Raw genomic sequence first — 17,376 nt, forward strand, 5'->3', positions numbered from 1 at the left:
TCATCACTGAAACGCAGTATGAAAAAAAATTTAGCCCGGAACATCCTGGCTACCATCTGGCGATGGGCTAAACAATAGGATGTCAATAGCCTGAGTAGGTCATTTGGCCGAAAAAGCTGTTCAGCCAACTACCAACAGGTAGCCGTACCCTCCCCTTGCTGTCTATGGTGATGGTTTGCGTGGGAAGGCTATCAGATTGGATAAATCGACGTTTGAATCTTTGTTTACAAAATCACATACGTCCTTTTGAATAAGTACCCGAGAAATAGTCGTTTGACAGATAAAACTATTTGGCCAAACATTTCGTTTGGCCGAAAATGTCATTTGGCCCAAGAGGTCATACGACCGTAAATGCCGTTTGCTGAACGGGCCATAAGGTCGAAAAAGTCGAAAGAGGATTTGAGTATGAGCGTTATGACCATACATTTCGTAGTTGCTACACCATGATTGACTAGAACTTACGGTGTTCTAAAACAACACGATTTGGAAGCTCATATATTTTCAGTCAATAACAGCACCGGCCATGACCTTACGGTCATATAGGAAGCAAAGAATTGTTAGTCCGACTTTTGTTGCTATTAGATACCGAGAACACCTCTGCAACTCCACGATTGTCTTGATAAAGGGTACTGTGATAGTTATCAAAGACATTTCATCTGGATTCAAATTAAAAAAATATTCTACTCACGTTCTTTCCTTTGAAACCGGAGGACAAACGAAACCACGATTGATTTACTCTCCAGTCGCACATAGCACCAGAGATGTACTACACAGTTGGCAAAAAGACCAGCTCTTTTATTTTTCATAATTTTTAACAATCAAATAACATTCATTCAGTGAGTGCAACTAATAGATGGATATTTGAATATTCGAAATGTCACTTCAATCTGACAAAATGGTGCACGTACACGCACGTGTATTGCACGCCGGTGTAATTGCTGTGCACGCGCTTGCGTGGCTTCGACGTGTATTATTTTAACAGATCTAAGTGACATTTCGAGAACTCAAATATCCATCTCTTTGTTGCACTCACTCGATACATTTCATTTGTTTGTTAAAAATTCTGAAAAATAAAAGAGTAGATTTTTTGCCAACTGTGTATAAGACATTTATGCATGGCAGAACAAAATATTGCGAATGATCATACGATCGTTTTGTGTGCTGTTCAAAACATAAAATGCGCCTTCGCCTTCGGTTAAACGAAACGTCACATAAAAATCTTGAATATGTTCCATGTCCTGAACGAAACACGATTGGTCGCGCACTGATTAATTTGCTCACCGACCGCACAAAACAGAACAAAATCACTCGGATCTCGAAAATGTTCCGCGTCCTAAACGAAGCACTGATTTATTTGCTCACCTATCGCACAAAACAGTACAAAATCACCCGATACTCAAAATTGTTCCACGTCCTAAACGAAATGCGAACTGATTTATTTGCTCACCGACCGTACAAAATAGAACAAAAGCACTCGGATCTGGAAATTTAAAAAAAAATTTAATCTTTCGTTTATATTGGAGGCACAATTGCCGTGAAGCGTTACGGAGCCGAAATCAAGTTTAACAATTCATTTCTTAAATCTTATAAATAATGTTTTGGGGCACCGAAAGACTCGCGGTTTGGTCGAGGTTAGGGAATACAATAATACAGTAGGAAGGGAATTTAGGGTGCTTAAGTAATTACGTTGCTGATGTTCACATAGTTGACATTCTTGGCGATGTTTCACATCTGTAACGGGACAAACATTTTTTTGCGATACAACAATGAGAGGAATACATACGGAAGGGGTTAACGACAGACATTGAAATTGACAACAAGAGGAAGACATTCGATATGGGGTACACAATCTTACATCAGCAACTTTCACAAATTGGTGGACGAGAGACATGTATTCGAGATCAAGGCCCGCCAACACTAATAGGCTTTGGTTGTTTTCAAACTCGAAAATGTTTAGCCTCCTAAACGCAGCACTGATTAATTTGCCCACCTATCGCACAAAACAGGACAACATCAACCGATACTCAACATTGTTCCGCGTCCTGAACGAAATACGCTTAATCGTGTACTGAGAAATTTGCCCACCGACCGCACAAAACAAAGCAAGCCCTGATGAAGATCCAAACCCCCGGATCGAAACGTTGGCAAAAATTTGAAATTATCAACATTTTCATGTGACTGAAAGCCGAAGATCCTGAAAATTAGCAAAGCAAAATCACTAGGATCTCGAAAATGCTCCGCGTCCCAAACGAAGCTCGATTGTTCGCGCACTATATTTGGCCGAAAAAGTCATTTCGCTGAAATAGTTATTTGGCAGAAACACCTAAACGAAAATGTCATTTGGCCGAACAGATCATACGTCCGAAACTGTTGATGAACCGAAATGGTCATACGAACGTAACTGTCATTTGCTAAGGGTCGTTTGCCGAAGGTCCAAAAACCGAATATGGAAAAAAGTCATTTGACCGAAATGGACATACGGCTGAAAATGTCATTCAGCCGAACTGGGGTGGTATCTCGAATCGAATCTCTCGATTCGTACGTTTTTGCTCTCGATTCACAAAACGGCGGCATTATGTATTTCGTTCTCAGTTCATCCATTCGCAGTATAAGAATTCGAATGGTGCCGAACTAGCTCATCGAGTATGTTCTGTCAAACGGGATGAAAACAGAGAGAATAAAAGATAGCTGTCTCCGTGTTTGATATGCTGCCCGCTCGCGAGACCATCTTGAGCGCACACGCTTAAAATCAATAACACAGAGATATGTTTGCTTCACACAAAACGGACCTAATGCAGAACAACACCTAGATGAGCGACAGTTACACAGCTACAAAAATAGCTCGTGTGGTTTTATTGAAGCTTGGATTTCAATATTTTCTACAGTATTTGGTTCCTCATGAAACAAGGAATCTGTACAAACGTTTAAAATGTTAAAAAGGACCGTCATCACGACCGTACGAGGCATTTTTGTGCCTGTGTAACTGTCGCTCATCTAGGTGTTGTTCTGCATTAGGTCCGTTTTGTGTGAAGCAAACACATATCTGTGTTATTGATTTTAAGCGTGCATGTGCGATGTGAGCCAACAGAGAGGATGAGAGATAATTTTATCTGCGTAAAGAAGGCTGCCCGTTCGGAAGGCATTGTCCAGCAAAAAAAGCAATGATTTTCAATGAGCAGTTGCAACCGATTTTCAACAGTATTGATTTTCAATTGCAATACTGCTACGACAAAAAAATTTAAATTTTATTTTTATTGTATCAATCAACCTTTATTTTTTAACTAAAAATTCAAAGCTAAAGCTAGGCTCAATAATAAATTACCATGATGTTTCGAGAGACAATTATAAAACATTCAGAAGAGACGTACAGAAAAAAATAGAGAATAAAGTTAAAATCTTTCATCCAGAAATAACTCTCGAAAAGCATTCGAAATCAATAAAGGTGACGAGCGTTTTTAATTCGACTTGAGATGTTTTCCAGTGTGCTACCGAGTATCCATAATGCCAAAACATCTAGCTATTATTGTACCTTCTCGAATGATAATTCATATTCGAGGTCGAATCGAAAGTCGTAATGCCAAACATGCTCGATTCGATAGAATTTCGTTCGAATCGAGGTGGGCAATATCGTATAAATATCGTATGATCGAATAGGTCTTTTGGCCGAAAAAGTTATTCGGTAGAATATTCCATTTAGCTGAAATGGTCATTTGGCCAAAACTGCCATTTGGTCGAACGGGTAATACGACCGTAAATGTTTTTGCTGAACAAGTCATAAGACCGAAAAAGTCATTAGGCTGAACAATAGTATATTTAAAAAGTGTGAAGTCAGAAGGGACCGGATCTAGCTGAAATGGGCATACGGAAGAAAATGTCGTTTGGCTGAAATGGTCGCTTGTCAGAATGGGCCCTTTGGCCAAGCTGAGCATATGGCCGAAAATGTCATTTGGCTACACGGGTTCTGGGACCGTAAATGTTGTTTCTTGAACGGGTTATGAGGCCGAAAAAGTCAGTCGGCCGAACAATAGTGAATGTGAAAAATGTGCTGTGAAATGTTAGAAATGGTACGCAAGCAGTGAGATTTGAACATCTTACTTCTCACTTCTCACTCCTCATCTCCCAAATCTCACTTTTTTTAGAAGTGAGTAATGAGAAATGAGAGGTGAGAAGTGAATGGTCCACTTACTATTTCTTATTTCTCACTTGTTACTCCTCACTTCTCACTGTGAGGAGTGAAAAGTAAGAAGTGTGAAGTGAAAAATGAGAAGTGAGAAGTGAGACTTCTCAATTCATACATCTCACTTCTCACTTGTCACTTCTCCTGTCTCATATTTCAATTCTTACAGTGAGAATGAGAAGTAAAAGGTGAGAATAAAAAGACAAGAGCTCACCGTCTTCGACCATAGGTCGCACAGACTGAATTCTTAACATCTATCATTAGACAACGGCCAGGACATTTACACAACACTCAGTTACACCACGTTCCGCAGTACACAAATGCGCCCTCAACCGCACAGCCGCGAAGTAACAAGTAAGAGGTAAAAAAGGGGTTTAAGATGTGAAGGGAAGTGTGAAGTGTGAAGGGAAACATCTCTTCTCGTTTTTTTATGAGAAATGAAAAATAAGAAGCTCTTTTCATTTCTTACTAAACACTTGTTATTTCTGAGTAATAAGAATAGGAAGTGAAAAGTGAGACTTTTCATATTCACTTCTCACGTCTCACTCCACATCTTCACGTCTCATTTGCACAGCCAATATCGTAAAATAGCTATGGGATATACTGGGTCATCTGAATTTTCCTCCAGTCCTGGACTAGAAGTCTGCATATATTCTTCCGTCACTCAAATTTTCGAAATTTGTTTACTCATATTCATTACATCTCCTGGAAGACCAATAGACACCGAAAAATTGTTGAGGTAGAAGTTTTTTTTTTGTTACTTAAAGTTCCCATACGCATTTATCCTTATGCAAAAGATCTCCTGTAAGTCTACAGCCATCGTGAGCTAGTTGTAAGATATTGCCCTTGAATCCAAACCTTGCGGTCTATAGCCACAACACATGCTATTTCCCTCACTCAAAAGTTCGATACACATATAATATTACAATATGTACAACTACTTTGAGAAACGACAAAAGTTTATTAAGGATCAAAAATCCTATGGACAAAAGAACAGTTTTGGTTAGTCAAAATAACCCAGAACAATCTTACTATGTCTGTAGATTTCCAAGAGAATAGGTATGGTTGAACGTATTGACTCTCCAGAAGATGTAATGGATATGGTTTAAGACGTATCGAAATTTTGAATAACGAGAGTAGCAAGGAAAAATCCGAGATATTGCGGATTCCGTAAAGTTCTTCCGCTGTTGTCAATGTTTTACCGCAAGCCTGAAAATCTTCAATACACTGAAAGAAAAACATGATATTTCGCGTTGTCATCGTAAAATGCCATGCCAAACAGCAGAAAGAAAGTATGAAGTGACAGCTGCGGTAGTTTAAAAATTAACCATAAAGAGGAAAGTTTTCTCTGGAGCAGCAATATTGATCCAATTATTCCCAAAGGAAATTTGGATGCAGTCTATAGACTACAAGAACAAAGTCTGTACACTACCAAAGAGCAATATGGAGCCCCAACGAATGTTTTAAGACTTGTCTAAAACGTTGTCTTAGTACCGCAAGAGAGTGGCCCAAAAAGTATTACAGGAAAGCCGAATACAGGCTATTCATTCATTATTTGTTTCGGAAAAAAGTAAAACTCGGATTAATTAATTGAAGCCGTTCATAAATTTGATGCGAAAAATACCGAAACAATAACCAAATATGGCTGTGCCTCGGAAAAATAAAGAAAAATCCATTGCACGGCTTTCGTATGGCAGCGAATGGTGCAACCGAATTACATCACATTCCTCGGCGATGTTTCTCTCTATTTATAATATGTTTGTTTTATTTTCACTCATCCTTCATCGCCGGCCGTTTCTCCCAAGTCTTATGACCATCTGCTATTCTGCCACTGACTGCAGTAGTCGAGTCGGTGGCTTGCTAAATGCTATTGCACCGCATTTCGCGAGCAGAGAAAGCTATTTCTGCCGCTCCGGGTTGCCGTCCGTTCGTCAACAATTTTTCGTGGACCACGGCCAGCTCGCCAGAAATGGATGATTCACCTTGAGCCGGATCGAAAATGTCACTCATCGCAAGTTCACCTTCTACAAGCACGGTTTTATTCGATTGATTGATCACCTTCACTGCATGCTCTCCCCAACACTGCACGCGATATTTTTACCACCTCGTCTCTCATCCATACCTCGTCTGTTTCTCTTCCAGGCCCCGATCGAACTCACCAAACGTCTCGAAGAGGTTCGCCTGCTGGAGTCACGCCGCTCACCGCGGCTGGCCGATCAGGAAAAGGACACGGACTTTGCCCGGCTCGCGGACATGGCCGGCGACCGCCGACGACAATCACACAGCATTGATGTGCCATTCTCACTCACGCAACAAAATGGGTAAGTGTCGTCAAACCCCCCTGCACAGCGTCAACCGTCAGGCGTCACAGTCACCTGATTATCACGATAATCATCCAAAGATCGAGTTCCATGTTGGATGAGAATCAAAATTGCGCTCCGATTGTATGAAAGATAGTCTCTCGTAGACTACGCTTCGCCGATTCCCAAAAAATGCATCGATCGTTGCTCTGCGTGTCGCATTCCACAGGTCCGAAAACCCGAAAACTAGCTCCCATTACTCAGCAAACCCACCCGCCATTCCCGTCTAGACGTTCCTAATTGCCGTCCGCAAGAAGAGCGTCATGCGCTCTGCCTGCACTGCGAAATCGCTCGCTCCGGCTACAAAACCCGACAAAAAAGTTCGCAAATTGCGCTCTCTTCCTTTTTCCCTTCCCAAGTACCAACCCAGAAATCAACAGACGAATGCACACCCGAAAATATCTGCGATCCCTGACCTTGGCCAATGCTCTGCGCGGTAGTGTTGATCGTGCACCAACACTCACCGCGATCATCATCATCATCGTCATCGTCGTCATTTTTCGCGCATCGCTCAAGCACGCTATCGCCCGCGAGGACCGATTTTGCAACTCCTGCAGCAGCACCAGCAACGTTGATGAATGATCATCACTCGCCGACAACGGTGGCGAGCGCTGACGTGGTGGTGAGCGCGGATGGGGTGCAACGAACGAAAATGAAAACAAAAATAAAAGATCGCGAAAATCGCTGCGCTCCCGTCCCGACTTGCTGTTTGTTGTGCGAGGGCGAGTGATATTTGCAATGATTGCATTTTGGTCTGTTTTTTTTCTCGCACAAACACCAAACACCGTCACGCTGCCGATGATGTTGGAATTCGTTGAAGTTGTTTTGGTTTTGCGGTTTAGCGATACAAAGTGGCTAAATGGCAAATTTGTTTTGCGATTTTTCACACACCCACCGATCCGGCTCGAACATTCTAAAGGGTCAGCTGATTGATCTTTTGCACTCTTTCACTGCGTTTTGTCGTGATTTATTTTATTCGAATTCAGCACAGCAACGGCAGGTTGTAGTTTTGAGTACTCGTTCGTTTGCGATAGTGCAGTGTGCCATCACCAGATGGATACGGAGCTCACTGCCAAGATCAAAACTTTCCACTCGATTCGTGAAATAGCTTTGAACTAAATTGTGACAGTGTTGTTCGCGAATCCTATCCCGGGTGTTCATTTACCTACCCACCGGCGCGTGCATTGATTCAGTGCCAAATATTTGCATAGAAAAATAGTCCGGCAGAACGGGAGTTGCATGATGGATGGGGATACAAGGGGGAGTGAGTTTATTTGTGGAATCAAAAATTCACAGTTGTATAATTTGATTTAAAAAACACATAATTCTATTTTCACACGATTCTTTTTTGGTCGTATTTTGACGTAGGACTTACGTCTCTCTTTACTATACCGGGTGTCATTCCAAAATATTCAAATCGACCGCGTTACGCTGTGTTGAAAGATTTTAAACGTTAATAGCGTTCGTCTCAATGGACGAATTTCTGCGGTAAGCCCCTCAATCGACAGATTTCAAGTATGCCTTTCATGTCCATGCTTGATAAGACCCGAAAAACTTGTTTCAATAGGCATGAAACTGTTTTCAATGAAAAACATTGAGATCAAGGGAACCTATAAATATGGGTACCGCATAATTATTGCATCATTCCATTACCACGTTCTGATTGGTGCAGACACCAGCGAATGAGCAGCCGCTGGGTCTGCCGAGAAGCCATAAAATAGCGCAACGCGATTTTTTCCTTTCATTCTGACCGGGACAAGCGAAGCAACCGCATCTTCGACTGAACAGCACTCACACCTTTTAGCAGGGAATGAAGTCTGCACCGACCGCTTTTTCGGCTCGACACCATCGAAGCCATCATCATCAGCTGAAACCTACCTAGTACAGCAGCAGTCCACCATACAGACCCGACAAAGCAGCAATGCTGAGCAGATACCGGCAGCAGCAGCAGAGTCGAGCCGAGACCGGCCGGCATCGGTGATGAGCCGAGACAGGCTGAAGAAAAGCCACATGATGCTGCATGTATGTCCAAAAAACAAACGGTTCTTCAGAGAGCCAATAATAGAGATCAATATCAATGCTTTCAATACCCTTCGGGATAGAAATTGTACTTGGGTGCCAAATCCAATATTCTAGAGATAAAATTTTATGCGTGATTTTCATAAATAGCGTCAAAACTAACAGTGGATAATTTTTCTGATTTAATCGCGAAGTGGACGAAGGACTTCGCTTGACCATGACTTTAAAGATTCATAAGATGTCTAAATCTCTCACATAATCTTATTTGGATAAAAAAACACCGATAACAGCTCAAACATTAATAAACTATCAATCGATTTTGCATCAAATGTTGGATTTTTTGGCATTGATAAAAAAAATATGTAGATAAACATTGTTTGATACTGACCGCACACAAAGCGAAGGTGACTGAATGATCGTCCCATGTTACCAATTCTAAATCTTATCACCCGAAATCCCATTTCCGGGTGTTTCCTTCCTTCTACTACTAACAATGTTGTCTCAGAAAAGAACACGTACTTCCCACCTGAACTGTAATTCTAAGCTCGCTTGCCCGGCTTATTCGCTTTGACGCAGCCGCGCTGTTGCCATCTAGCGGCGACGGACGTGTGCGTGAAATCACTGTTTTTCAACATGGTGAAGTATAGGAACACACTTAAATCATTTCACAGATTTCGGTGAATTTTGCTTCAATTCACCGAAATCTCAACAGCAGATTTGTTCGGTAATTATTTCACCAAATTTTCGGCGATTTTTTCTTTGTTCAACTGTCAAAACCACCGAAAATCTGTAAAATAATTCACCAAACAGTTCTGCTGTTGAGATTTCGGTGAAATTTCACAGAAATCTGCGATTTATTTTAAGTGTGAAGTATATTTTAAAATGCTTTTAAAATGTTATTAACCGTGATATGTTGAAAACTTTTAAATACGTAGGGTTAGAATTTTGAAAAACTACATGTTAGGCTCCTCATCTACACATGTTTTTTTAATCAAAATAATTCAACTTTCGTGTTACCTATATGAAGGTAAATTAAATTTCTAATCCAAAAAAGTGAACAATTTTAGGCTAAAATGTGTTTTAACGCTTTAATAAGTATTTTAAAATTGACGTTCTATGTACCTTGCTGGGTGAAATAAAAAAGCATCAGCCGGCCCCCATTTTGTTTTCTCGCTTTCGTCAGGGCCAATTGGCCTGTATCTAGCGAAAAGTCCCGTTAGGAAATAGACGCCAGCAGCGAGCAACAAGCGTAAAAAAGAAGAAGCCCTTCTCGAACGCGTTGATGATGATGACGCTTTGGCTGACAAAGAAGCGGGATACAAGACACTAGCTGATTGGGCCACCAATTGGGAAGCAGAGAAGATTCAAAATAAGATATAAAAGAAAAGTGCATTCGCTCGCAGAGCATTCAGTCTTATTTATACCATCACTAGAAAATCGCGGTTATTTGAAAATATCGTTTTCTTACTTTTTGCACTTAGCCGAAGCAAACAGCCTTTTTCAAGGCTCTAAGAGTTAAAAATAATGTTCTCCTTCAGTCGCTATCGCACGGATTAGAAGGCCCTTCAGTGGAAGGGCTGAGATACAGTCTACATCCCCTGCTGAGCCAACTTGTGGTTTATTTCAGGCAGTCCTTCAGTAGGAAGGTCGAGGCTCGACTCGAGGCTAATATTACGTGACCGGACAGTTACCTACTTCCTGAATTTTTTTTTTTGATGATTCTTGTTCGAGGTAGATTTGATTTCTGTTTCGGTTTGATGAGAAGATTTTGCCAAGGAATGGTATGCAACGCCGATTATTTATCCAAAATAGCTGATGTGAGAAATTTGGACATATTATGTACCTTAAAGGCATGGTCAAGTCAAGTCCTACGTCCACTTAGCGGTTATGTCACAGACATTACCCACTGTTCGTTTTTTATAACGTGACTTTCATTAACAACCAAAGTTTGTGTAACATATTCCTTCATATATTCAAATTGTATTTTGTGTTTGGTAAACATTTTAGATGAGCGCAAAATCATGTAAAAACAAATGTCTAAGTATGCATAGTATGAAGGGACAGAGAAGGGACGTTACGATATTTTCCCGAAGACTGATTCGATACCTTAACTACTTCGCGATGACTAAAACACGCACTGCACAACGCTTGCTCGATTGATACTCCGAAAAAACACTCACTGAACTGATTAACTTTATTACCGGCCGCGCAATGCAGAACACAATATTTCGGCAGATCGCGCGATCGTTCTGCTGTCCGAAACAAGAGAAAATACGCACTGAACTCGAGTAAATTCAAAGAGTTTTCCGAGAGAATTCCAAAGAAATTCACGACGAAAATCCAAAAATCAATTTATTTATTTATATTTTTATTTACTTCCAAATATTTTTTCTAATAAATTCTAAATAGTTTTCCTAAGAATTTACTTGTCATAAGACGAGTTCGTACAATCCGCTTTTATTCCACTACTTGATTGTATTTTTGACAGATACATATTTCGACTTCTCGATTAAGTCCTCCTTTCGAGAGGCACGGAAGCCTCCTTTTAAGAGGCCCGGAAGCCTCATTTCAAAAGGCTCGTAAACCTCCTTTCAAGAGGCCCAGAAGCGTCCTTTCAAGAGGCCCGGAAGCTTCCTTCTAAGAGGCCCGAAATCCTCGTTTCAAGAGGCTCGGAAGCCTCATTTCAATGAGCCTGGAAGCCTCCTATCAAAGGCTCGTAAGCCACCTTTCAAGAGGTTCGGAAGCCTCCTTTCAAAAAGTTCGGAAGCCTTCTCTCAAGAGGCTCGGAAGCCTTCTTTCAAGAGGCTTGGAAGCCTTCTTCCAAGAGGCTCGGAAGCCTGCTTTCAAGAGGCTCGGAAGCCTCCTTTCAAAAGGCTCGGAAGCCTCCTTTAAAGAGGCTCGGTAGCCTCCTTTCAAGAGGCTCGGTAGCCTCCTTTCAAGAGGCTCGGTAGCCTCCTTTCAAGAGGCTCGGAAGCCTCCTTTCAAGAGGCTCAGAAGCCTCCTTTCAAGAGGCTCGGAAGCCTCCTTTCAAGAGGCTCGGAAGCCTCCTTTCAAGAGGCCCGGATGCCTCCTTTCAAGAGGCTCGAAAGCCTCTTTTCAAGAGGCTTGGAAGCCTCCTTTCAAGAGGCTCAGAAGCCTCCTTTCAAGAGACCCGGGAGCATCCTTTCAAAAGACCCGGAAGCCTCCTTTAAACAGACCCGGAAGCAACCTTTCAAGAGGCCCGGAAGCTTCCTTTCAAAAGGCCCGGAAGCCTCTTTTCAAGAGGCTCAAAAACATCCCTTCAGGAGGCAAGGAAGCCTTCTTTCAAGAGGCCCGGAAGCTTCCTTTCAAAGGCTCGGAAGCCTTCTTTCAAAAGGCTCGGAAGCTTCCTTTCAAGAGGCTCGATAGCCTCCTTTCAAGAGGCTCGGAAGCCTTCTTTCCAGAGGCCCGTATGCCTCTTTTCAAGAGGCTCGGAAGCCTCCTTTCAAGAGGCTCGGAATCCCCTTTCCAAGAAGTTTCTTTCAGGAAGCGCGGAAGCCTCCGTTCAAGAGGCCCGGAAGCCCCATTTCAAGAGGCCGGAAGCCTCATTTCAATAGGCCCGGATACCTCGTTTCCAGAGGCTCAGATGCCTCCTTTTAAGGGGCCCGGATGCCTCCTTTCAGGAGGATCAGAAGCCTCTTTTGAAGTGGCTCACAAACCTCTTTTCAAGAGACTCGAAAGCCTCCTTTCAAGAGGCTCGGATGCCTCCTTTCAAAAGACCCTAAAGCCTCCTTTCAAGGGGGTCGAATGCCTCCTTTCAAGAGAGCCGGAAGCTTGCTTCCAAAAGACCCGGAAGCCTCCTTTCAAAAAACACGGAAACCTCTTTTCAAGTGGCTCACAAGCCTCTTTACAAGTGGCTCGGAAGCCTCCTTCCAAGAGGATCCGATGCCTTCTTCCATGAGACTCGGAAGCCTCCTTCCAAAAGGCTCGGAAGCATCCTTTCAAGAGGTTCGGAAGCCTCCTTCCAAGAGGTTCGGAAGCCTCCTTCCAAGAGGCTCGGAAGCCTCCTTACAATAGGTCGGGAAACCTCCTTTCAAGAGGTCCGGAAGCCTCCTTTCAAGAGGCCCGGAAGCCTCCTTTCAAGAGGCCCGGAAGCCTCCTTTCAAGAGGCCCGGAAGCCTCCTTTCAAGAGGCCCGGAAGCCTCCTTTCAAGAGGCCCGGAAGCCTCCTTTCAAGAGGCCCGGAAGCCTCCTTTCAAGAGGCCCGGAAGCCTCCTTTCAAGAGGCCCGGAAGCCTCCTTTCAAGAGGCCCCGACGCCTCCTTTCAAGAGGCCCGGAAGCCTCCTTTCAAGAGGCCCGGAAGCCTCCTTTCAAGAGGCCCGGAAGCCTCCTTTCAAGAGGCCCGGAAGCCTCCTTTCAAGAGGCCCGGAAGCCTCCTTTCAAGAGGCCTGGAAGCCTCCTTTCAAGAGGCCCGGAAGCCTCCTTTCAAGAGGCTCGGAAGCCTCCTTTCAAGAGGCTTGGAAGCCTCCTTTCAAGAGGCTCAGAAGCCTCCTTTCAAGAGGCCCGGAAGCCTCCTTCCAAGAGGCTCGGAAGCCTCCTTCCAAGAGGCTCGGAAGCCTCCTTCCAAGAGGCTCGGAAGCCTCCTTCCAAGAGGCTCGGAAGCCTCTTTGAAGGTGGCTCACCAGCCTCTTTTCAAGAGGATTGAAAGCCTTCTTTCAAGAGGCCCGGAAGCTTTCTGTCAAGAGGCCCGAAAGCTTTCTTTCAAGAGGCCCAGAAGCCTCCTTTCAAGAGGCCCGGAAGCCTCCTTTCAAGAGGCCTGGAAGCCTCATTTCAAGAGGCCCGAAAGCCTCCTTTCAAGAGGCCCGGAAGCCTCCTTTCAAGAGGCCCGGAAGCCTCCTTTCAGGAGGTCAGGAAGCCTCCTTTCAAGAGGCTCAGAAGCCTCCTTTCAAGAGGCCCGGAAGCTTCCTTTCAAGAGGCCCGGAAGCCTCCTTTTTATAGGCCCGGAAGCCTCCTTCCAAGAGGCTCGGAAGCCTCTTTCAAAGTGGCTCACCAGCCTCTTTTCAAGAGGATTGAAAGCCTTCTTTCAAAAGGCCTGGAAGCTTTCTGTCAAGAGGCCCGAAAGCCTCCTTTCAAGAGGCCCGGAAGCCTCCTTTCAATAGGCTCGAAAGCCTCCTTTCAAGAGGCTCGGAAGCCTCCTTTCAAGAGGCTCGGAAGCCTCCTTTCAAGAGACTCGGAAGCCTCCTTTCAAGTGGCTCGGAAGCCTCCTTTCAAGAGGCTCGGAAGCCTCCTTCCAAGAGGCTCGGAAGCCTCCTTCCAAGAGGCCTCAGAGCCTCCTTCAAGAGGCTCAGGCCTCCTTTCAAGAGGCTCAGAGCCTCCTTTCAAGAGGCTCAGAGCCTCCTTCAAGAGGCCTCAGCCTCCTTTCAAGAGGCTCAGGAGCCTCCTTTCAAGAGGCTCAGGCCTCCTTTCAGAGGCTCAGAGCCTCCTTTCAAGAGGCTCAGGCCTCCTTTCAGAGGCTCAGGCCTCCTTTCAAGAGGCCTCAAGCCTCCTTTCAAGAGGCTCAGAGCCTCCTTTCAAGAGGCTCAGGCCTCCTTTCAAGAGGCTCAAGCCTCCTTTCAAGAGGCTCAGGCCTCCTTTCAAGAGGCTCAGAAGCCTCCTTCAAGAGGCTCAGGCCTCCTTTCAAGAGGCCTTGAAGCCTCCTTCAAGAGGCTTGAAGCCTCCTTTCAAGAGGCTCAGAAGCCTCCTTTCAAGAGGCTCAGAAGCCTCCTTTCAAGAGGCCTCGAAGCCTCCTTTCAAGAGGCTCAGGCCTCCTTCAAGAGGCTCAGAAGCCTCCTTTCAAGAGGCCTCAGAAGCCTCCTTTCAAGAGGCTCAGGCCTCCTTTCAAGAGGCTCAGAAGCCTCCTTTCAAGAGGCCTCAGAAGCCTCCTTTCAAGAGGCCTCAGAAGCCTCCTTCAAGAGGCTCAGAAGCCTCCTTTCAAGAGGCTCAGAAGCCTCCTTTCAAGAGGCTCGGAAGCCTCCTTTCAAGAGGCTCAGAAGCCTCCTTTCAAGAGGCCTCAGAAGCCTCCTTTCAAGAGGCTCAAGCCTCCTTTCAAGAGGCTCAGGCCTCCTTTCAAGAGGCCTCGAAGCCTCCTTTCAAGAGGCTTGAAGCCTCCTTTCAAGAGGCCTCAGAAGCCTCCTTTCAAGAGGCTCCGCCTCCTTTCAATAGGCCTCAAGCCTCCTTTCAAGAGGCTCAGAAGCCTCCTTTCAAAAGGCCTCAAGTCTCCTTTGAAGAGGCTCAGAAGCCTCCTTTCAAAGGCTCAGAAGCCTCCTTTGAAGAGGCTCAGAAGCCCCTTTGAAGAGGATCGAAGCCTCCTTTCAAGAGGCTCAGAAGCCTCCTTTCAAGAGGCTCAAAGCCTCCTTTCAAGAGGCTCAAGTCTCCTTTCAAGAGGCCTCAGAGTCTCCTTTCATAAGGCTCAGAAGCCTCCTTTCATAAGGCTCAGGCCTCCTTTCAAGAGGCTCAGAAGCATCCTTTCAAGAGGCTCAGAAGCCCTCCTTTCAAGAGGCTCAGAAGCCTCCTTTCAAGAGGCTTGGAAGCCTCTTTCAAGAGGCTTGCCTCCTTTCAAGAGGCTCGGCAGCCTCCTTTCAAGAGGCTCAGCAGCCTCCTTTCAAGAGGCTCAGCAGCCTCCTTTCAAGAGGCTCAGCAGCCTCCTTTCAAGAGGCTCGGCAGCCTCCTTTCAAGAGGCCTCAGGAAGCCTCCTTTCAAAGGCTCAGAAGCCTCCTTTCAAGAGGCTCAGAAGCCTTCTTTCAAGAGGCTCAGAAGCCTCCTTTCAAGAGGCTTGGAAGCCTCCTTCAAGAGGCCTGGAAGCCTCCTTTCAAGAGGCCTGGAAGCCTCCTTTCAAGAGGCTCCAGCCTCCTTCAAGAGGCCTCAGAAGCCTCCTTTCAAGAGGCCTCAAGCCTCCTTTCAAGAGGCCTCAGAAGCCTCCTTTCAAGAGGCTCAGCCTCCTTCAAGAGGCCTCCAAGCCTCCTTTCAAGAGGCTCGGAAGCCTCCTTTCAAGAGGCTCGGAAGCCTCCTTTCCAGAGGCTCGGAAGCCTCCTTTCAAGAGGCTCGAAAGCCTTCTTTCAAGAGGCCCGGAAGCCTCCTTTCAAGAGGCTCGGAAGCCTCCTTTCAAGAGGCTCGGAAGCCTCCTTTCAAGAGGCTCGGAAGCTTCCTTTCAAGAGGCTCGGATGCCTCCTTTCAAGAGGCTCAAAAGACGCTCGGAAGACGCTTTCAAGACGCTCGGAAGCCTCCTTTCTAGAGGCTCGGAAGCCTCCTTCCTAGAGGCTCGGAAGCCTCCTTTTAAGAGGCCCGGAATCCTCCTTTCAAGAGGATCAGAAGCCTCTTTTCAAGAGGCTCGTAAGCCTCCTTTCAAGAGGCTCGGATGCCTCCTTTCAAGAGGCTCGGAAGCCTCCTTCAAGAGGCCCGGAAGCCTCCTTACAAGAGGCTCGAAAGCATCCTTCCAAGAGGCTTGGAAGCCTCCTTTGAAAAGGCTCGGAATCCCCTTTCCAAGAGATTTGGAAGCCTGAAGGCCTCGTTTCAAGAGGCCGGAAGCCCCATTTCAAGAGGCTTGAAAGCATCCTCTCAAGAGGTCCGGAAGTCTCCTTTCAAGAGGCTCGAAAATCTCTTTTCAAGTGGCTCACAAGCATGTTTTCAAGAGGCTCGGATGCCTCCTTTCAAGAGGCTCGGAAGCCCCCTTCTTTCAAGAGGCCTGGGAGCCTCTTTCCAGAGACCCGGATGCCTCCTTTTAAGAGGCCCGGAAGCCTTCTTTTCAGAAGCCCGGAAGTCTCCTATCAAGAGGCTCGGAAGTATCCTTTCAAGAGGATCAGAAGCCTCTTTTCAAGTGGCTCACAAGCCTCTTTTCAAGTGGCTCACAAGCCTCTTTTCAAGAGGCTCGGATGCCTCATTTCAAGAGACCCGGAAGCCTCCTTTCAAGAGGCCCTGAAGCTTCCTTTCAAAAAGCCCGGAAGCCTCCTTTCAAGAAGCCCGGAAGCCTCCTTTCGAGAGGCCCGGAAGCCTCCTTTCAAGAAGTTTCAAGAGGCCCGGAAGCCTCCTTTCCAAAGGCTCGGATGCCGCATTTTAAGAGGCCCGGAGGCACCTCCTTTCAATATGCCGGGAAGCCTTTTTTCAAAAGGCCCGGAAGTCTCCTTTCAAGGATGCCTAGAAGCTTCCTTTCAAGAGGCTCGGAAGCCTCCTTTCGAGAGGTTCGAAATCCCGTTTCCAAGAAATTTGGAAGCTTCCATTCAGGAAGTCCGGAAGCCTCTTTTCAAATGGCCCAAAAGCACCTTTTCAAGAGGTCCAGAAGCCTCCTTTCACTAGGCCCGGATGCCTCCTTTCCAGAGGCCTGGATGCCTCCTTTTAAGAGGCCCGGATGCCTCCTTTCAAGAGGCCCGGAAGCCTCTTTTCGAGAGGCTCAGAAGCCTTTTTTTCAAGTGGCTCACATGCCTCTTTTCAAGTGACTCGAAAGTATTTTTTCAAGAGGCCCGGAAGCCTCCTTTCCAGAGGCCCGAAGGCCTACTTTTAAGAGGCCCGGAAGCTTCCGTCCAAGAGGCCCAGAAGCCTCTTTATAATAGACCCGGAAGCCTCCTTCTAAGAGGCCCAGAATCCTCTTTTCAAATGGCCCATGAGCCAACTTTCAAGAGGCCCGGAAGCCTCATCTCAAGAGGCCCAGAAGACTTCTTTCAAGAGGCCCGGAACCCTCCTTTCAAGCGGCCCGGAACCCTCCTTTCAAGCGGCCCGGAACCCTCCTTTTCGGAGGCCCGGATGCCTCCTTTTAAGATGCTCGAAAGCCCACTTTCAAGGGGCCTGGAAGCCTTCTTTCAAGAGGACATAAGCCTCATTTCAAGTGACTTAC

The 17,376-nt window shown here is 45.6% G+C and overlaps 1 protein-coding gene across 3 annotated transcripts in view; it reads left to right on the forward strand.

Annotated features, from left to right (window-relative positions):
- LOC134227432 (zinc finger protein 704) overlaps positions 1-17,376 on the forward strand; it is a 302,312-nt gene that overhangs the window by 129,998 nt on the left and 154,938 nt on the right. For all 3 annotated transcript variants that reach the window (XM_062708925.1, XM_062708923.1, XM_062708924.1), the window contains one exon: positions 6,320-6,498. In XM_062708925.1, coding sequence (XP_062564909.1) covers positions 6,320-6,498 — 179 coding nt within the window. The remainder of the gene's footprint in view (positions 1-6,319; positions 6,499-17,376) is intronic.

This window comes from Armigeres subalbatus, chromosome 3 (assembly GCF_024139115.2).
Source record: "Armigeres subalbatus isolate Guangzhou_Male chromosome 3, GZ_Asu_2, whole genome shotgun sequence".
NCBI lineage: Eukaryota > Metazoa > Arthropoda > Insecta > Diptera > Culicidae > Armigeres > Armigeres subalbatus.